The 22,441-nt window shown below is 43.7% G+C and overlaps 1 protein-coding gene across 2 annotated transcripts; it reads left to right on the top strand.

Moving 5' to 3' along the window:
* The first annotated feature begins 8,686 nt into the window (after positions 1 to 8,686).
* Positions 8,687 to 20,116, top strand: LOC308360021 (reticulon-4-interacting protein 1 homolog, mitochondrial-like). Of its 2 annotated transcripts, XM_080831756.1 has the most exons (10): positions 8,687 to 9,280; positions 9,599 to 9,750; positions 10,945 to 11,013; positions 13,244 to 13,368; positions 13,606 to 13,654; positions 13,792 to 13,928; positions 14,203 to 14,386; positions 16,660 to 16,752; positions 18,740 to 19,375; positions 19,448 to 20,116. In XM_080831756.1, the coding sequence occupies exons 1-10, from the start codon at positions 8,995 to 8,997 to the stop codon at positions 19,523 to 19,525; spliced, it is 1,809 nt and encodes a 602-aa protein (XP_080687882.1). In that variant the 5' UTR covers positions 8,687 to 8,994; the 3' UTR covers positions 19,526 to 20,116. The 2 variants fall into 2 exon arrangements, with proteins under 2 accessions (XP_080687882.1, XP_080687881.1); XM_080831755.1 differs by having other exon boundaries at positions 18,740 to 20,116.
* Positions 20,117 to 22,441: the final 2,325 nt, after the last annotated feature.

Genomic DNA, 22,441 nt, shown 5'->3' with positions numbered 1-22,441 from the left:
AGTGACAAACCCATGTAGCCACTAAGTAGGATTCAGTCAACATGAGAGGATATTGGGAAGATAATTATAGATTATTTGTGAAATAAGAGATGGGTGTGTGGCAAGTGTCAGCTAGACAGTGCTTTTGTCTGCAAGTGTGTGTGTGTGTGTGTGGTTGTCTATCAGAAGTTATCAGAAGATAAGAGTATTAGATAAGAGTAAGAGTATTAGATAAGCACACATAGACACACAGGTCTCAAGCCCCATTTACATGAAGCCTAGTTTGTCTGCGTCCGAAATGTAATTAATACAGATAGCCCTATCGTTAAGACGAACACTCTCTATCCGCACACGGTATCTGCAACGATTCAAATCGGGGGTAGAAAGTGAGTAGATTTGAATCGGTACGGGGGCTGGTGTTCGTGGGCACGGATTCACGCAACCTGATGATGACATTGTCCAACGAGATTGCAACGGACCTCAGGCTGGACCCCTATTCACCCCATCCCCCCAATACATAACAGTCAGCTACAACAATTTAAATGTATGAAGTGGCTCCTTTTTTGTGACTTATCTTTTTCTACTGTGCTTAGTTGTTTCTATTGTGTGCTGCTCTACCTACATGTGGATAGTTTTCCGTGGTCTTACTTAGCCACGTAATTTTTGAGACCAGCCAGAACACCTGACACAACCAGCATTTTTTTAAAACTGAATGGGTTGGCATGGCGCAGCGAGTGAGTGCAGCAGCTCTCCAGCTTTAAAAAAAAAAAGATTTTCTTCCTTTTTCCTTGCTGCTATTACACGTGAATTTTGCGAACGGCATTAAATACAAGTGTATCTCCCATCTACCTAAATCGATGTGGTTAGAAAAGGGGTAATATTGACAAGCCACACTTTGATCTATCTGTTTAATGTATTTGCATTAGACCATTGTACAAATCCGCTTTTTGAAAGTGTCAGCAATAGCCTATATGAGCAAATCTGACATTTAAATATTTTAATTATAGATGGAAGGCTTCAAAACGTTCTAAAATAAAGATGAATGTTAAGTTAGCTCTAGTCCTGTCAGACAACGATAGCTGTTTGTGTAGCCTACTAGCTAGTGTTAACGTTACTTCGGAGGTACTTGAAGGACAAAGCCCTCAACATAACCTAGTAGTAAGTAATAGTGGTAGTTAGTAATAAAACCATGTAATTGGAAGTAATAGTAAACAATGAAACATCCAGGTTCCACTTGCATTGTGATGTCCCATGCTCAAGGCATTTAAACAACTCACAGACATGTCATGTGTCACTGTTCCAAACTCTTTATTATCAATAGAATTATCAATTCGCATAACTTATAGTCTGCTCGGACCACCGATTTTATTAACCACCATAATGTATTACTGTGCAGATTAAATGAAGGCTATGCGGTTAGGCTAAACGTTTTTTCAGTTGTCTGTAGCAGCGCTAAAGCGCCACCAACAGGCGTGGGGTATGTACTACAGCCGGTTCATCCCAATTGGCTGGGTTCGTCCTAACGCAAATTCCTCTTTACCAGGCTCCATCCTTACGAAATTAAAAGATTCGATTCGTGTGAAAAATGATTTAGTGACTCAAGGGGCCTGATTTACTAACAGGATTGCGCCCATTTCTGGCGTAAAATAGCAGTCGTAAACATAAAACGGTATTTACTAAGGGGCCGCAGCGCATATTAACGCCTGTGGGTGTGAACAGGGGAGGTAACGTGGAGGTAGGTGGTAACGTAGGCGTGTGAGGCGCAATTTACATGGGAGGAGACAAGGTAAGTGCGCCTAATGATGTCATGCGTGGTATTTACTAAACTGCCTGTCGAGCGCACGTCTCCAATTTGCAGGATAATTCTCCGCCTCATAAAAGCACGTCTTAACAAGGAAGCGCATTTCCACTGAGTCTGAATACATTGATATGGCAGCAGTAATAAGAGCAAGGCGAAGACGTAGACAGAGGCAGCGCACAGAAATATTTTTTTCAACTCGTATAACACTTTTTCAATTAAGCGAACCTGAAATCATTAGACGGTACAGGTTAACCAGCCATGCAATACTTCAATTACTGGACCAGATCAGAGACGACATCTAACCCTCCAACCGGAGATCACATTCCATTCAATCAGTTGGTAAACATTGCAAATATTGGCACCGGATCATTTCAAACAGTTATAGTATCAGCAGTTGATATATCTCAGCCTTCACAAATATTCACACAGGTACTCGAAGCATTGCTATGGCACACTGGTCGATACATTTCCCCACTGCCACAGCTGAAATTATAGACATCAAACAGGACTTTTTTTGAAATCGCAATCTTTCCGAACGTAATATGAACCATTGATTGCACCCACGTCCATATGTATTGTAGTGAACCCATGTCCCTTGTAGAAATAATTAATCTCGCCATGTACACATCTATATTGTTATAATAGACAGTTTATGCATTAATGCCACCAATAGCATATTCTTTATAATCGTGTTCTTTTAAACATCTTGCTGTAGCTGATGGCGGGCAGAACAACAATATAGCAGCACATTGAATCAGGTTCAGTGATTGAGCGAACGTGAACCAATATATCGATCTCCAATTCGCTGAAGCTTCATTGTCTCTCCCTAAATAAATACCACGGAAAATGCGGAAAAACACCGTGCGTTAATGTGCGAACACAGTTTAAGCAGTGGTCGCAATGTTAGTAAATCAGGCCCTATATAGGGCGGAGTAAACACAGTTTGCCCAGCGCAGATCTGGTTTGATAGATACAGAGTAAAATGCGCAAAAACACTGTGCGTTAATTTGCGAACGCAGATTAAGAAGCGCTCGCATATTAGTAAATCAGGCCCTAGGTTTCATGTAAATGGGGTCTCAGGCCTTCTCAAGCTTGAGCTACTTAATAAATAACCAAACCAACCAATCAACAAACCTTTGATGCTGGTCAAGGTGTGTGTGTGTGTGTGTGTGTGTGTGTGTGTGTGTGTAAGTGTGTGGTGGTGTGTGTGTGTGTGTGTGTGTGTGTGTGTGTGTGTGTGTGTGTGTGTGTGTGTGTGTGTGTGTGTGTGGTGTGTGTGTGTGTGTGTGTGTGTGTGTGTGTGTGTGTGTGTGTATGTGTGTGTGTGTGTGTACTCGTGCGTGCGTGCGTGCGTGAGTGCGTGAGTGCGTGGGTGCGTGCGTGTGTGTGTGTGTATTTAAGCATTTACGTATGCAGGTTGTTGACATATGTACACACAAACACAATATCCAAACATCACTTTCTCTCCCTACTCAGATCCTCTTTTGTCATGACAGAAGGAAAGGTAATTTCTCACTACAGCTTTGTCAATACTGCACAAATTTTAAGAGCTTGTTATTTCATACAGATTTCATACAATTCTATGAATGAGAATTGGTACGACATTCATAATATATATATTATATACTGTTTATATATATTTTATTGCTGCACATTGGTGACAGATAGAGTGCTGGTTACCAGTGTCTGTCCAGTTAACCACTGAATCAGAAAAACCAGTGTGTTGATAGCGAAAGCAATAAATAGAAATACAAAGGAACCTGCCCTTGTCTTCAAGGAAGAACCACCTACAGAGACAGATATGGTCCTGACCATAGCCGGATCCATATGAGAGAAGTGCGTGTGTGTGTGTGTGTGTGTGTGTGTGTGTGTGTGTGTGTGTGTGTGTGTGTGTAAAGTCGTGCTTCAGAAGGCTGCTGTAGGTCATTCACAATTAATTAATTAAATCCTGTCACCATAGAGACCAGCCACGTAGACGCTATTCCTATTTTCTTACTCTAAACCAGGGGTGTCAGACTCAAATACACAGAGGTCCGAAATAAAAAAAATGGGTGTAAGTCGAGGGCCGGACAGTGGGGCAAGCGCTCCCTAAATTGACGTATGCAACCAACGCGGGGACAGTCCATTGTGGGACTTGCAGTATTTGTGGTGCGTTCGACATACCTGCGGCCGTGGCAGACAAGCTCTGATAGATAAATAGATGGATACTTTATTAATCCTGAGGGACAATTAGGCAAACCAAATTAAATGTCACCGTTGCTCATTCGAATCAATGGAACTTTTTGCAACATTCTGAGGAGCTGGCGGGCCAGATTAAATGGCTTGTCGGGCCTGATCAGGACCCCGGGCCTTGAGTTTGACACATGTGCTCTAAACGATCTAGTGTGTGTTTTGCGTTGTGTGTGTGTGTGTGTGTATGTGTGTGTGAGAGAGAGAGAGACATGGTCATGTGATGTCCAGGTAGCATCATCTTCTAAATTACTGGTGGAGAATACATACAAACACACACACACTCACACAGGTATACCTGATGCCTTTTCTGTGCCAAGCCCAATTTCCACTTCTACTTACTGCTGTTCTGTTTGTGCTGTGTGCATGTGCATGTGTCTGTGTGTGTGTGTGTGTGTGTGTGTGTGTGTGTGTGTGTGTATGTGTGTGTGTGTGTGTGTGTGTGTGTGCATTGTGGTACCCTAACAACCATCATCCACACTGCATAATGCACTCCAATCCCACCCAACATTTAGAATCCATTGCTCATATTGTCAATGGCTGTAATAAGTACAAAGGACTTTATACTGCATGCCACGGCCGCATTGTCAACCTCATTGCTAGTACTGTTGAGGGAGTATTCCCCCCAAATGTGTCATTGTACTAACACTCCCGTATAATACTGGATTGGTTTGGCAGCTCTGATGATGTGTTCTGCAACACCCCTAACACCCCTGATGTCTTTTTCTTGGACAAGGTTAAAAGGGAGGTAATAATCCTGGAGGTAGCCTGTGTCTATGAACTCTACATGGACATAGCCTTCCTTGACAAACTGACCAAATACCAGCCCATTGTTGCTAAGATAAGAGACCTAGGCTATGTATGTAAGCTGGTAGTATTGATATTTGGAAGTCTGGGGCATGTCCATAAGCTTTCAGTCAGTGGGCTACGACTGGCAGGACTTAGTAAGAGACAATCCAAACAACTAGTCAAGCTGTTATAGGTAGTCTTGCTGTTTGGCGTAGGAGATGTTTCTTGTACCCATGAGTCACTAAGCTGTATTCAACCTCTGAGAAATGTTTGAATCCTTTCTGTAAGAATATGATTGGTGGATTCAAATAAATAATTTAAATGTGTGTGTGTGTGTGTGTGTGTGTGTGTGTGTGTGTGTGTGTGTGTGTGTGTGTGTGTGTGTGTGTGTGTGTGTGTGTGTGTGTGTGTGTGTGTGTGTGTGTGTGTGTGTGTGTGTGTGTGCATGTGTCTAAGTGTGTGTGTGTGTGTTTGATGTATTTTACAAATGTCACCAACACATTGAACAAAATACCTGATTGAAATTAGGATCTTCTGATGACCTTGTGGATGTTGTGTTAGTCAGTTTATTTTACAGCTAATTGAAAGTTGTGTGTGTGTGTGTGTGTGTGTGTGTGTGTGTGGGTGTGTGTGAGTGTGTGTGTGTGTGTGTGTGTGTGTGTGTGTGTGTGTGTGTGTGTGTGTGTGTGTGTGTGTGTGTGTGTGTCTGTGTGTGTGTGTGTGTGTGTGTGTGACTGTGTGTGTGATTATGTGTCTTCTTAGGTCTGAAAGTGAGTTGTGTATCTGCTAGAACAAATTTCATTGTACATCATGGTCAACCAGCCAACGATCATTATCCTTATCTTATTATCTTTGTCAACACAAATAAACACACACACATACACGCTGTAGTTGTTTGTGTGGGTAGAGTCTATGTTTGTGTGTATGAGAGAGAGAGAGAAAGAGAGATGGAGGAAGTAAAAAGGATAGAAGGATAATAGGTGGACAAAGGCTACAATTTTCTTTTAATTTAATAGCAAAAGAAAAGCAAACCAGTACAGAACAGCACCAGTAAAAATCATAACCTGAGCACACATAATGGGCTCTGTACTGCAGCCCACCTGGTGGAAATCTTTTGGAGAAAAGAGCATGTACATGTACAAAGTACACAAATTACAATAATTTCTATTGTCACAATCATTTCCATTTCAAACGCAGATGTTCCAGTAACTTGAGGAACTGGAGAATGTCACGGCAGCCTGGCAGGTGGTAACTCTAGCTAAGGTACAGCAGAAATCATGACTTCCACATCTGTTCCACATTTAGCTGTTATAGGAATAGGTGTGGTGCTGCACAATACTATGTGGAAGAGGAAGTTTGCCTATGTTTGTAAAAGTTGTTCTTTAATTGGAAGAATAGTCAACGTGACACAGCATTCTAAGGATGACCTTTGTAATATTTTTATTTTGACACACAATGCAACATAACAATGAAATAGGTATCCAGGTTTTTTTTTACAAAAACCACACAAGGCATACCGTGTTTCTGCTTATGGTTTCTTCCTGATTAGCAAAGAGATTTTTCCTTCCCCCTGTTGCCATTGTGCTTGCTCTAGAGGGTTCAGGCCCTGGGCTCTGTAAAAGGACTTGAGACCATTTTATCGTTTTGGTGCTATATAAATAAAATGTAATTGAATTTAATTGAATATTCTCCTCTGTGCAAACCAATTCTTTCAGTGACAATTTTCATTGAATAGGCTTAAGCATGTAGGCTGCTCACAATCAGTCTTACAGGGCTACATGAGGTTTATGAGTAACTTGGAAGTGGGAAAGTTCCGATCTCTGAGTTGGAGAATACACCTGAACACTAGGAAAGTTTGAGGTTTTGGAGAGCTCCGGTAAGTAGATTTGAGGTCACCCGTCATGGCAAAGTTTGTGGTAAAAGAAAAAAGAAGAACACGTTGTGGCCCCATCCTTGGGGTAATATTTTTGGGGGTCCACGACTGCAGTAACACCTTTGGGGCACCATCAGTGGAGCAATGGTGTGGAGGCCCAAATCATAGGAGTAATTAGTTAAAGGCTTATTGTTAGGGGTAAGAGTTTTGTGTGTCTGTGCGTGTGAGACTGAGAGAGAGAGAGAGAGAGAGAGAGAGAGAGTGTGTGAGAGAGAGAGATGGTCATGTGATATCCAGGTAGCATCACCTTGTAAATTACTGGCATTGCTCGTTCCTGGTTGTTCCATGGCTAAGCATTGAAAAAGCATAGGCTTCTTAACATTTGACACAACATTGTAAATGAGGTAGACACCACATACACAGCACACTGAGGTTAGGTCATTAAGTGCGCGAAGCAATTATTTCAGTGGCAATCCTCACTCAATAGATTCCACTCAAGGCTTCAGTCTGGCTTCACTTATATATTGAATGTGTGTGTGTGTGTGTGTGTGTGTGTGTGTGTGTGTGTGTGTTTGCCATATTATTCATATTGTGCCATATTCTTTAAAATCATGCCATCTCTTTTCACATAGAAAAATATCTTTAGTTACATTAACAGTATATCCTCACAGGGCATTGAGTAGAGCACCCCCATAAGGTCGTCACTGGTACTGCATCTTTTGATCAGGTCACAGGATCTGTGACGATGAATGTAAAAAGCATGGTTTCAAGTCAACATTTAACATGGGGGGGGGGGATACTTAGAAGTGCTCACTATTAAAGGAAGTAGGAGTTGTGGGTGGTGCTGTGTGATTTGATATCCTGTCTCAAAAGGGGAAGAGATGAAGAGGAGGCAGCAAGAGTAGCAAGTGGGCCTGCGTGGGTCCTTTTCGAGTACAGGGAGCTGAAAATAAGATCAGTTAAAAGAGCTGCTATCTAAAAGTGCCTACTGGGAGAGAGAAGGAACCAAAAGCGGGACAGAGAAAAACTGTGAAAACGAGGGCATACACACATACACACACACACACACACACAACACACACACACACACACACACACACACACACACACACACACTCACACACACACACACACACACACTCACTCACACACATACCCACACACACATACAGATGTCTCTGGGCCTCATACGTACTGTGACTAGGGATGGAGGATTGCAGGGACTACAACGTAACGTTCCAAGGGGAGTATGCCCTTGTAGTTGAATTTGTGGAAAGTGCCTTTCTGAATAAAATTTCACACATCCTCATTCATTTGGATGTGCACACACATACACACACACTAGGGATGTGTGAGATGACTAATAGGTTTCATATAACATAAAACACAAGTTCTCATTTGAAAGATTCAAAACATATCCCCTCCTGCACTATGTGGGCTATGATTCTCTCTCTCTCTCTCTCTCTCTCTCTCTCTCTCTCTCTCTCTCTCTCTCTCACTCTCTCTCTCTCTCTCTCTCTCTCTCTCGCTCTCACACACACACACACACACACACACACACACACACACACACACACACACACACACACACACACACACATACACACACATACACACATACTCTCTCTCTCTCTCTTTTCTTCTACTTTCCATATTTTCTTTTTCTGCCCTTCTCACTTTCCATTAAGACATCACCTAGAATATTTAGTAATTTCCCAAATACATCACAACATTTGCAGTAACCTTTGTACATTTCGTAGCACATACGTCTCAACGCATAAAATCATTAAATCAACTGAGTGCGCTGACAGCAAGTTGTACATGATGTTCTTGACGGCCCAGAAGCATGACGGCTTGACGGCTTCTTTAAGACTTTATCGTATTTTGGTGCTCCTAATTCCGATTGGCTGGCTGAACTGAGACGCGCTCTTATTGGTCAATAGAGGGAAGGTCAGAGGGTATATTATGATTCCTTATGTAGTTGGAGGTGTGTCGATGTGACATAACAAGTTAACAAGTTGCGACTCTGTCGGTGGGTGAAAGAAACGTGCAATAGCTATATTAACTGAGTTGTATTAAAACGAAACAATCAGCCTCGTCTGACATATTGGGTAGTCCACATATTCGCTTGTTGATAACTAGTCGAAAAAGAAAATGCGGTGGGGTAATGCAGTACCAACTTGCAAGCCCAATCTGTCAGTAGCCTAAGTTACTTCAGTGTCCTCCATAAGATAAGGTGGCTAAGGTGTCCGTTGTCCTCCTGGAGGTGAACTTCTCTTAGTCTGAATCAAACGTTGGTTGTTGTGTCCACGCAATCTCGAAAATGTTGGCATGTCAACGTTGGCTTCGTCCTCAAAACATAAACTTACTCAAGTTGTCCTCGGAGACCCTCCGTAGGTTAGCTGTGTGTTCCTGTGTGAGAAACACTAGTCTGTCGGTCGCACGCAGCTACGGGGCTTCTATGCGCGCGTGGGTCATTGACCAGTATGGTACAAATGATGTGCTGGCGTTCACGGAAAACCACCCCGCGCCAAGTGTCAATTTTGCACACGAGGTCGTCGTCCAAGTTCATGCAGCAAGTCTGAATCCACTTGATGTATCAATGCGAGGTGAGCAGACCCCACATTACTGTGTCACTTTGAATGTACTGCACTGAGACTTTGGTTGGGTGAATGATGTATACTGAGATAGATTTGCTGATTATTTGACTGAGATGTGGGTGTTATCCTTTAAAAGAAAGGACAAGTAGGCCATCCAATTCAAAATCCTTGATTGTTTTTATTTTATGCATTTGTGAGTGTGTGTGTCCACATATATACATGTGTATATAAATATATATATATATATGTGTGTGTGTGTGTGTGTGTGTGTGTGTGTGTGTGTGTGTGTGTGTGTGTGTGTGTGTGTGTGTGTGTGTGAGATTGCAGGTGGGTATGGTGCAGGAGTGTTGCGCTTGAGGAGGGATCCGCGCAAGACGTTGCAGAATGGGTCAGAGTTTCCTCTCGTGCTGGGAAGAGACGTCTCTGGTGTGGTCATGGAGTGTGGGTCAGGGGTGACACACGTACAAGCAGGAGACGAGGTTCACACACACTCAAAAGTGCAAACTGACACACACACATTCATGCAAGTACACATGCTCCCAAACAAATGCAAGCACACATACAGACATGAACCAAACACACTCTCTCACACACACACACACACACACACACACACACACACACACACACACACACACACACACACACACACACACACACACACACACACACACACGCACACACACACACGCACGCACGCATGCACGCACGCACGCATGCACACAATTTTAAACGGAAGCACAGGTCTGGGTGAAATGAAGAATAAAAGGGTGACGTAGCCGCCCTGCAAAGTGATGGATATGAAAGACTGACTGGGTGAGACTAATGAATCTAAAGCAACATGATAGGAAGAAGAGACATCTTCCTTCATCTTCCTCTTCCATTTATGTTATACTTTGTTTGACCAATGGGTTTGCTTAGGGGTCAGGTTGGACAAATGGTCTGTATTGTTTATAATCATGCATTCAAATTGGACACCATGATTATATAAACTTCTAAAACTGATTGTTCAAATCCTTGATTGTGATTGGCTAAAAGCCGTTGTAAAATCCAGCATTACCTTACAATTTGACCTGATAACATTCCATATTACTGCGCAGCGAATGGCAAGGCATTCATATAGCGTATTTCATACCCAGTGTTCCATCTGGCTGTTGCGTTGCATCAAGGGTTGCGTGGCAACGATTTATTTAGGAACTATATATTTTAGTGCGGAAGAATGACGGTTTATCATTAAACTATTGTTTCTTAAATTGAATTGTCTTTATGTATGAAACCATATCTAATATTTGTAGTAACAGTTTTAGAAAAGCAATAAGCCCCGCGAGTCCGTGGTTTGCGCTGATTTTAGAACAGGTAAGGGGGTTTAATGGCACTCCGCTTCGTGTCGTTCCCTTAAAACTCCCCTTACCTGTTCTAAAATCAGCGCAAACCACGGCCTCTTGGGGCTTATTGCTTAAATAGCAGACTCAGTGAAGTCCTTGTTTCATAGTAGCCTTGCACTGCAGCTTTGTTGTTGAAATGGCAACTTTGTGTGTGTGTGTGTGTGTGTGTGTGTGTGTGTGTGTGTGTGTGTGTGTGTGTGTGTGTGTGTCTGTGTCTGTGTCTGTGTCTGTGTCTGTGTGTGTGTGTGTGTGTGTGTGTGCATCTGTGTGTTGCTGTTGCTGTTGCAGGTGTGGGCATCGATTCCTCCATGGCAACAAGGCAGTCTTGCAGAGTGTGTGCTCCTGAATGGCAGTGATGTAAGTAACACAAACACACACACACACACACACACACACACACACACACACACACACACACAGGCCCACATACATAGATATGTAGTAACAATTGCATAGGATGTTTATTTCACATTTGTTCACGTAGCAACAGTATAAAACATCTACACTCACCGGCCACCTCATTAGGCCAACATTATGTCGCAACAATTTGCCTCTTTTTTGTCAGGCTACTAGTTTTGGTATCATCTTCAAATTAATGTTGATGGCATATGGTGTGGAGGATCATTTCTTGGGACACTTTGGGCCCCTTTTGAGCATCAATTGAGCATCATTTATATGCCACAGCCTAGCTGAGTATTGCTGCTGACCATTGCTATTTTCAGAAGCATAACACGCCACGTCATAAAGCTCATATCATCAGTTCACTACAATCAAATGGCCTCCACTGTCAACAGATCTCAATCCAATAGAGCACAGTTGGGACTTGTAGGAACAGGGGATATGCATCATGAAGATGTCCACAAATCAGCAGCAAATATGGACCTAAATCTATCTTATCAAGCACAAAGGCAAAGGCATGTTTCCAGCGCCTTGTTGAATACGCCACAAACAATGGAGGCATTTGTAAGAATAAGGGGGGTTCAATCCGGTACTAGGAGGGTGTACCTAATAAAGTGGGCAGTGAAGGTCCATCCCAGGATAACAAGTTTAACACCTAACTCACTCAACACAGCTATTAATTCAGTTAGTGTGTGCAGGCTTGGGATGCAACGGTAAACGGTATATTGTCCAACCGTCCGGTGCACCCTTTTATTGGTAAATACGCACATGTGAACCGCTGTATTACAGTACGCCCGTCAATTTCCTAGAATTTTCTAAATTTGTTTACTGCGCTGCTGACTACACACACGATGTAACCTCAGATCCATGGAACATCTCTCAGCCTGATCCAATTTCCCTGGAGCTTATCAGTACTCTGTATGCAAATAGGAGCTGTAAAGAGAGGGGAAACTAAAGTTTGTTAAGCTCCAATTTGTCAATGGCGACAGTCAGAGAGAAGCACATTTGGAGAGGCACCATTTGCCCAAGGGTAAACAAATAAGAGAGTCTGCACCGATTGCTTTGGCACTGTTGGCTACTCGAGTGGAAACGGTTCTGCCCTGATGTCTCATTCATGTCGCCGTCACTCAGCCCTATCCCAGGTGGAGCAAGGAGAGTTCCCTTGACACAGCTCCGCCAAGGCTAAATGCCACATCTTGGAATGTTAGCGAAAGTGAAAATAAACATGTTGAGCCGCCCCGTGAACTGGATCCGGTCCAGAATTATTCCTTGCCCCTTGCTATACCTTTAATGGATGTGCCAGTAGTTTTCCCGTATCCCTGCTTACAGACAGACAAACTAACAAACGGTGGAGTAGAGACAGAAACCAGTCAGTCATGCTGCCATTTTTCTGAATAAAGTTCTCTTTGTCTTGAGGCAAAATAAATATTGTATTGTTTAAAGGGTGATTTTATTTTTTTCCTAAAAATAAACTGTAGCATTACAGTGGCCCAAAAACTGTGAAACATGCTGAACCATGGGCCCACTGTACCGTTGCATACCTAGTGCAAGCCTATGTATGCTTCCTTGTGCCTGGGTCTGTGTAAAACAATGTTAAAATGTGTGTGTACATGTGTGTGTCTTAATGGGTTTGTGTAATCTAGTGTGTGTGTGTGTTTCTGAAAGGACCAATGGCCATTTTGGAGAAAGTGATGGTAATCAGACCCTCTAATTTGTTTGGATTTGAATGCTATTTGGCTGTGGCGTGTGTGTGTCTGTGTGGTATGTGTGTCTGTGTCTGTGTGTGTGTCTGTGTGGTATGTGTGTGTCTCTGTGTGTGTGTGTGTGTGTGTGTGTCTGTGTGGTATGTGTGTGTCTGTGTGGTATGTGTGCGTCTGTCGGTGTGTGTGTGTGTGTTTGTGTGTGTCTGTGTGGTATGTGTGTGTGTGTGTGTCTGTCTGTGTGTGTGTGTGTCTGTGTGTTTGTGTGTATGTGTGTGTGTGTGTCTGTGTGGTATGTGTGTGTGTCTGTGTGTGTGTATGTGTGTGTGTGTGTCTGTGTGTGTGTGTGTGTGTGTGTGTGTGTGTGTCTGTGTGGTATGTGTGTGTGTGTGTGTGTGTGTGTGTGTCTGTGTGGTATGTGTGTGTGTGTGTGTGTGTGTGTCTGTGTGTGTGTGTGTGTCTGTGTGGTATGTGTGTGTGTTTTCCAGGTCTCTCTGAAGCCTAAATGCCTGAGTCATGTTGAGGCTGCCTCGATCCCGTACGTGGCAGCTACAGCCTGGTCAGCTCTAGTTACCACAGGGGGCCTACACAGTGAGAACTGCTCCAAGAAGAGGTGTGTGTGTTCCTCTCTCTATAGTGTGTGAGTGTGTGTGTGTGTGTGTGTGTGTGTGTGTGTCTGTGTCTGTGTGTGTGTGTGTGTGTGTGTGTGTGTGTGTGTGTGTGTGTGTGTGTGTGCACACTGTGGTATATGTAGTTATCCTTATGTGTGAACATGTGTGCAGTAGTGTCTGTAATTAAGTACACAATGGAAGTAAAGCACCTGATGGATAATGTCATTCTTACTTTTTAGGGTCTTGGTTCATGGAGCATCAGGTGGAATAGGTACTTTTTCTGTACAGGTGAGTACGCACACGCACACGCACACACATGCTACCACACACCAGTATTTATCAATAAACGTATGTATTTGTTTGTTTGTTGTTATGTGTGTGTGAGTGTTTATTTGTTAATTTGCTGGTTTGTTTTTGACTGAAAGCTGCTGAAGGCCTGGGGTGGTCATGTGACGGCCACCTGCTTCAAGGATGGTGTCGGCCTGGTGAAGGAGCTCGGAGCTGATGATGTCATCAACTGCACAGATGCAGATGCAGCCTCTCAACTAAAGACATGTCAAAGGTGTGTGTGTGTGTGTGTTTTGTTTCATTATAGCAGTGTCTGTGTTTGCCAGACATATGTGTGTGTGTGTTTCCTGTCTTTCTCTATGGGTGACATTTCTCTATGAGAGTCATTTTAGGTAAGAAGCTCACCCAAGGAGATAGCCACTCTCTGAATACTGTAAAGTGAATAATGTGTGTTTGTTTGCCTGTGTTTAAAACTGTGATTTTGTTCATGCTTGTGTGTGTGTGTGTGTGTGTGTGTTTGTGTGTGTGTGCTGGTGTATGTGTCACAGCTTTGATCTGATTCTGGATAATGTGGGCGGAGACACAGAGAGTTGGGCTATGGACCTGCTGAAGCCTTGGGCAGGATCAAAGTTCGTCACCTTGGTGTCACCTCTGCTGCGAAACACAGACTCTCTTGGCCTCGTGGATGGAGTCTTGCAGTCAGGAATGACTCTTCATGACAAGGCTATTAGGGTAAGGAAACACACATACAGATATACACACACATATACACACACACACACGCACATACAGGTGCATCTCAATAAATTAGAATATCATCGAAAAGTTGATTTATTTCAGTAATTCTATTCAAAAAGTGAAACTCATATTTTATATAGATTAATTTCACACAGACTGATATATTTCAAGTGATTATTTCTTTTAAATTTGATGATTATAACTGACAGCTTATGAAAACCCAAAATTCAGTATCTCAGAAAATTAGAATACTACTGAAGACCGATAGAAAAAAGGATTTTTAACACAGAAATGTTGGACTACTGAAAAGTATGAACATGTACAGCACTCAAAACTTGGTTGGGGCTCCTTTTGCATGAATTGCTGCAGCATTGCGGCGTGGCATGAAGGCAATCAGTCTGTGGCACTGCTGAGGTGTTATTGAAGACCAGATTGCTCTGATAGTGGCCTTCAGCTCTTCTGTGTGTTTGGGTCTGTTGTCTCGCATCTTCCTTTTCACAATACCCTATAGAATCTCTATGGGTTTTAGGTCAGGCGAGTTTGCTGGCCAATCAAGCACAGGGATACCATGGTCCTTAAACCAGGTACTGGGACCTTTGGAAGTGTGTGCAGGTGCCAAGTCCTGATGGAAAATGAAATCTGCATCTCCATAAAGCTGGTCAGCAGAGAGAAGCACAAAGTGCTCTAGAACTTTCTGGTAGATGGCTGTGCTGACCTTGGACCACACAGTGGACTAACACCAGCAGATGACATGGCACCCCAAACCATCACTGACTGTGGACACTTTACACTGGACCTCAAGCAACTTGGATTCTGTTCCTCTCCTCTCTTCCTCCAGACTCCGGGACCTTGATTTCCAAATTAAATGCAAAATTTACTTTCATCTGAAAAGAGAACTTTGGACCACTGAGCAACAGTGCAGTCCTTTTTGTCCTTAGCCCAGGTGAGACGCCTCTGACGTTGTCTCTGGTTCAAGAGTGGCTTGACACAGGAATGCGACAGTTGAAGTCCATGTTCTGGATACGTCTGTGCGTGTAGGCTTTTGAAGCACTGACTCCAGCTGCAGTTCACTCCTTGTGAATCTCCCTTGAATGGGCTTTGTTTCACAATCCTCTCAAAGATGTCGTTATCCCTGTTGCTTGTGCACCTTTTTCTACCAAATTGTTTCCTTCCATTCAACTTTCCATTAATGTGCTTGGATACAGCACTCTGTGAACAGCATGCTTCTTTAGCAATGACCTTTTGTGTCTTACCCTTCTTGTGCAGGGTGTCAATGATCGTCTTCTGGACAACTGTCAAGTCAGCAGTCTTCCCCATGATTGTGTAGCCTATTGAACTACACTGAGAGACCATTTAAAGGCTCAGGAAGCCTTTGCCGTTGTTTTGAGTTAATTAGCTGATTAGAGTGTGACACCATTGGTCATCAATGTGGAACTTTTTCACAATATTCTAATTTTCTGAGATACTGAATTTTGGGTTTTCATTAGCTGGCAGTTATAATAATGAAAATTAAAAGAAATAAACACTTTAAATAGATCAGTCTGTGTGTAAACAATCTATATAATATATGAGTTTCACTTTTTGAATAGAATTACTGAAATAAATCAACTTTTCGATGATATTCTAATTTATTGAGATGCACCTGTACATACACACAAACACACATAGACACACACTCACACGCACACACACGCACACGCACACATACACACTCACACGCACATACATACATACACACATATAGACAGACAACAAACACACACACACACACACACACACACAAATATAAACATATCAGAATCATGTCAGAATCAGAAACATGTTTTACGTATACAGTATATACATATGCGCATAAACATACCCCCCCCCCCCACACACACACACACACACACACACACGCAAACACACAGACACAGACACACACTGATTCCCCCATATATTGTCATTAATATCTGGTATAATATTGAACTGCATATTTCAAGCTCACTTCAAAAACAATGAGCTTGAATTTTTGAAAGCACAAGTTGCTTTGAGGTCTGTCATTGAGCATGACATGAACACAATGGCTTCAGCATACCATCTGTGTCATATTTGGCCTGCTGCTGTTTCTGCTTCTCGTGCATTCAAACATACCGGTGGGCAAACTAGTCAAGTACCAACTGGGCTGTTGGTGGTGTTGGCATGCTTTTTAGGTAGTTAGCTCACTAGTTTCAGACCAAAATCTATAACGCTGCTTTAAAACTCTCTCTATTCTCTCTTTCTCTCAGAGTGTGGTAAAAGGTGTTTTTTACCGCTGGGCCTTTTATGTGCCGGATGGGGTTGCACTGGACCGAATTGGTGAATTGGTGACATCAGGGAAGGTACACACACACACACACACACACACACACACACACACACACACACACACACACACACACACACACACACATGCATATTTAAATGGAAATGTGTCCATACACAGGCACACTATCTATTTATTACTCCATACCACTGCACTTTTTTCTACTCTTTTTTTTATTTTTGTGATGTTCTATGTTGTCCCTCATGGCACCAATAGGAGCAGCACTCCAAATTCCATTCTATACAATGACAATAAAGGCTTTCTATTCTATAGTATACTACACACACACACACACTCACACACTCACACATAGACATATTTACATGGATGTGTATACACACACAGACACACGTTGCGCACATGCCCACTGCTTTTTATTTCTGTCTGTGCCGACTGTCCCCATGACTTGTCCCCATGACTTGTCCCCAACTTGACATATAAGTATTGTGTGTCACCAGCTAAACCAGCTGTGCGTTCCTCCGGGAAATTTGTCATGCAAAGTCTAGCGATGTAAATGCAAAGAACTGTGAAGTGAACCATAACACAACTCCCCTGACTCAGCTCACGAAGAGCTGGTTAGATCTCCAGTAGAGCAGGGCATGCAGGGATGGGGGGTTGGGGGGGTGGTAAGTGGGCGGTGTTTGGATCACTGGTGTGGAAATGATAAGCGTGAGCACGAGCGCTAGGCTTCTGTGTGTTCCATGATAACGCACACTGGTGTATCCAGCACACCCAGGTCTGTGGCGCTGTGTCGTGTCTATTCTGCCGTTCTGTTTCAGGTCCCACTTTTTGTTTTTGTGGTGCCCTTTTGTTGTGTTGATGTTGTTGTGCTTTCTTTACAAGGACCGGGTCCAAAATATCTGACCCCCACTGTCTTTAACACTGTCTCTCGGATTTGTACCATATTTTATATAGAGCTATACGTACTATAGTGCACTTTTCTTTTCTCCTCTAGATATGCTCAGATACGCTCACACACAAATATACAGTACCCCAAAGAACATTCTGATATGCTTACTATGTATGGAGTAAAGCACATAATCTCTCCCTTTGTCACAAGGCTTATAGATGTGTGTGTGTGTGTGTGTTATGTTGTTTTTGTGGTATGGTCGAATGGGTGTGTACATTATGAACTTGAAATGCTGTGAGTTTCGCTGTGACGTGTATGAGTGTGTGCATTTGAATATAATGGAGAATCAGTTTATTTGATTGTGTGACTTAAGCATTTAAGTGAGTCAGCAAGAGATTGTATGAGTAAGTGAGTGTCTGTGTGTGTATGTATGTGTTTGCCCCTGTGTGTGTGTGTGTGTGTGTGTGTGTGTGTGTGTGTGTGTGTGTGTGTGTGTGTGTGTAATCCTCTCTTTGTCTGTGCTTTAGCTCTACTCATACCCTCGTGCGTGCGGCCGGATGCCATGCCGCCCTGGTTTCTGTGACGATGCCAGAGTTCCCATTCAGTACTGACAGACGCTGACAGGCCTGGAGTGTGTGTGTGTGTGTGTGTGTGTGTGTGTGTGTGTGTGAATGTGTCATGGACCTGAGTAGGGCTACTCATAGAGCTTGCAGGATTCCCCAAACTCATCACTTTTAAATACTCACCCTCCCCACCCCATGCTGTCTCGGATAAACACACACACACAAACACACACACACACACACCAACCAACTCTCTCTGTTTCGCCTCTTTACTGAACCATTTCAATGTAGTCAATATGTTCCACCGTTTGTTTGCGCAGACATGCACACACACACACACACACACACACGTGTGCAAACACTCACTCGCACACATAGACAAACACCCAAGTGTAAACAGATCTCAGATGTCCATAGACACTTTTAGGGGAGGTAGGAATACAGTAATATACATTTTAATAGAGTCCCCCATTATGAGATTATTATGGGGGTGTGCTTAGACCATCTCTGACTCTGTGTGGGGGTTCAGCATAAACATACTGCTCTGTTCACCAACTCCTGTCCTTTCTGTCCCATCTCTGCTCCCATAGATCCGTCCGGTTGTCGAGACGACCTTTCCCTTCTCCCAGGTCGCAGAGGCCTTCCACAAGGTGGAGACGGGGCAAGCACGAGGCAAAACTGTTATCGCCGTTGTGTCCGAGGAAGCTGAACCCTCCTCCAACCACACACCCAGTGACTTGCACACCCCGGCAGCCCCGACACACACTGACGGCGGAACACGCGGCGATGGATACGTGGCATCACTCGTGGCAGCAGAGGAGGCTCACACTGTCAAAACACACACTGAATCAATGGTGGAGTCAACAGCAGCAGTAGCAGCAGCATCACCACCCCACACAGAGCAGGCTGTGCCCCCCCAAGCGCTGAAGGAGGGCGTGGCCGCAGAGGCTGTTGAGGAAGGGCAGGTGGAGACTGCATCTGTGTCTGCAGATGTGTCAGATCACCCAGAGGCACAAGCACAGGCTGAGGTACAGCCCGAAGTAGAGGCAGAGGCAGAAGTAGAGGCAGAAGCACATGCACAGCCACAAGCAGAGGCACAACCAGAGGCACAGGCACAAGTGGATGCACAACTAGAGGCACAGGCACAAGTGGATGCACAACTAGAGGCACAGGCACAAGTGGATGCACAGGCAGAGGCACAGCCACAGGTAGAGGCACAGCCACAGGTAGAGGCACAAGCACAGGCCGAGGTACAGCCCGAAGTAGAGACAGAGGCACAACTAGAGGCACAGCCACAGTCAGATGTACAAGCACAGGTAGAGACAGGGGCTGCACAGACAACCATAGACAGCAGACAGGTCAGTCACAGAGAATGAGAGTTGAGTCTGGACCAACTTAAGACCCAACAAGACCTCAAGGAGTAGACATACACTCACACACACACACACACGCATATACACACACACCTTCAAAATTCCCATCTGTACAGGTGACTGGTATTTACACACACACTCCCATGCTCTTACCTGTCACCAAGTCCCCTTTGTGTCGGTTGCCAACCACACATACATGGCTGTGTAATACAAGTGCCATTTGGGAGGGGAGGGGAGAGGGGGCGTAGATGGAGGTAGCTCTGAGCGTGGGGCTCATGCTGTCACACACACACACACACACACACAAATCTCAAACAGTGGGCCTTCATATACAGTGTTGTTTTGCTTCAGCCCTTAAATGGGTGTTTTGTGTGCTATGGCTTTGTTTGGGGGCTTATGCTTTCACTCTGTCTGTTGCATATGCTCACACACACAGACAAACGTTCTGCCTACCTCAAATAGTGTATCTTTTTCAAAGGCTCTCCATCGTTTTAGACCTGACCAGACAGCCTTACTGACATCGCCCTTACCCCTGGGGAGGAGGGGCCACCTCTTGCCCGACTGAGTGTGTTTGTCCATGTTTGCTTTAAGCAATAAACTGTCAATTATACAGACTCCTACTGTTTCTGGTGTGTGTGTGTGTGTGTGTGTGTGTTCATCTGCCTGTACAGGTTGAATCCAAAGGAGAGATAGCAGCAAAAAAAAACATTTATTTCATAAAACAGAACCAAGTAAACATCATCTTTTAAAACCATATGATACAGTGTGTGTGTGTGTTAAACAGGAGAAAGGTTGACATAAAGTGGAGTTTTCCATTTTGCCCTTCATCCTGCACGGCGGGAAAATACCATTTCCCCCACGCCTTCAACAGTGTGGTGTGTGTAGGTGTGTGTGCGTCATCTGCACGGAAGGGACAAATGCCTCACGCCCACACATTAATAGAAAAGTCTTAGCATCTACGGTGTAGGGAGAAAAACACATAAGTCAAGTTCTCCGACTAAATGAAAAAAGGCTTGTTAATATGTACTGGTTATTGCTTAGATAAAGAAGGCCATTCCATCTGCAAGAGAACCATCACAAGCTAGATCTTCTTCATGAAGAGATGTTCAACTCCATCCCGCTTACGTCCTCCTCCGCAAAACAGTCCTCTTTCCTGAGTGATCTGGTCCACTTCTTTCTTATGTGTACATAGTTTCAATGTGAGGTATTTGTATGGAAGGTTGATGAGTGCTTAGTGCTAATGTGATGTCAGCTTATTCAACATTGCATCTCCGAGCTGTGGGCCTTATGGTGCAGCTGCAAGACAGGGACTGTGGGTCCCACGGTGCAGCTCTTTGACTGAGCTCATGGCACCCACAGTGCAGATATGGGTCTATGAGCGCTGTGGTGCAGCTGCAGCACTGAGCCCTATGATCCTAAGGGCAGTTGCTAGTGTGTCCCTCTGCGCAGCTGCACCCCAGAGACAGACACAAAGGCAGTTTTATTTCCCCTGTGCTTCTCACAAAATCTCCAAACTCCATCGCTGATTCAGTTTGCTCTGGTTAAACGTGTTGAGAATCACATGGTGTTTGTCATACTGCTGTCCTCCTGAACAGGAAAAAGAAAGAGGAATTTTAAAAACGAACATGAGAAAGGGTAATATTTAAAGTTATGTGCTCCTTGTTGCCATGGATCTGTAGTGTTACTGTAGTGTTTGAAACAGGCTGATAATTAGTTAATGATGGCTATTTTATACTGCATTTCTATAACACTTCACTCTAATCCTGGTGTTGTGTAATCGACTATCTACATGCTTTGTTGGTTAATTGGGTCAATAACAAATAATGAACAGCATTATTACACTGTAACACGGTTTTTGTGCTATAAAGTGTGAAACAAAACAATTCAAACAATAAATCAAAAAGATTAGACCAGTCAGTTTCTTCCTGAAACAAACAAACAAACCATTCATAGTGTAGGAAGCCTATCCATCCCCAGCACACCAGTGGTGCCACCCCCATATGCACCACTAGAGGGAGCTCACGCCCTATCTCTCACTGGCCCACACACCTCCTTCCCCTGCACCAATCAGATGTGTTACTGGCAGAGGTATAAATGCGACCAGCTTCATGTAAGATGGCCCCATAATAAAACTGGTCTTTAAATACAGTACAGCCTACTTTTCAGATTAAAAAATGCACGGCATGAAATGGTAATATTCAACCCTTGTAAAAGCAAATCAGGACATGGGGAAAACCTAAATTGATGGTATAAATACCAAATCTATAAAATATAAAATAAAATAAATATATAATCTTAAACCAGGTAAATTCATTTGTAGGGTACTTGAGAGTGCGGAGAATATAATTCATTAATCTGAAACTGAATATACTATAAGTCCAACTACGCCTGCACTAGAGTTCAAAGTGATAGCACATGTGTGTTTGCCCTTCTCTTTAAGTGAACTCCTGAAGTTTGGAAAAGACTTGAAGAGTAGAAGTGCAGGGGGAGCTGCTTGTGTGAATATGGGGATCTAAAGATCCATTCCAATTAAGCTGAATTGAACCAAATTCAGCTCTCCTTCAAATAACACACACACACTCACTCACACAGACATACAGTCACACACTACTGACCTTTGACCTCTAGCACAAGGTCAGGGCTGGTGTTGCTGCAAATCAGGCCGTCTGGGGTCACGTTCCACAGCTGGTCGGGTTTTCCTCTCTCTGAAGTCACACACAGACGGGCTCCTGCCCTCACCAGTTTGCCCACAGGCTCCATACAGCAGTCCTCTAACAGCTGTGTGTGTGTGTGTGTATGGGAGTGTAGTAATGGTGTGTGTGTGTGTGTGTGTGTGTGAGTGTTTTTTGTGTGTGTGATTGTGTGTGTGTGTGGGGGTGGCAGATGAAAGAAACAAAAAACAGAGAGACACAGACAGGG

Source organism: Sprattus sprattus (genome assembly GCF_963457725.1).
Source record: "Sprattus sprattus genome assembly, chromosome: 2".
Taxonomy (NCBI): domain Eukaryota; kingdom Metazoa; phylum Chordata; class Actinopteri; order Clupeiformes; family Clupeidae; genus Sprattus; species Sprattus sprattus.
The sequence above is the reverse complement of the archived record's forward strand: the minus strand, read 5'-3'. Positions and strand labels throughout refer to the sequence as shown.

Bases quoted from the DNA above. Each gene is read 5' to 3' on its own strand.
- LOC308360021 (XM_080831755.1), top strand. From the start codon at position 8,995: ATGTTGGCATGTCAACGTTGGCTTCGTCCTCAAAACATAAACTTACTC. The intron at 11,014-13,243 runs GTAAGTAACACA...TGTGTTTTCCAG, and splicing joins TGCTCCTGAATGGCAGTGAT to GTCTCTCTGAAGCCTAAATG. The intron at 14,387-16,659 runs GTAAGGAAACAC...TCTTTCTCTCAG, and splicing joins TTCATGACAAGGCTATTAGG to AGTGTGGTAAAAGGTGTTTT.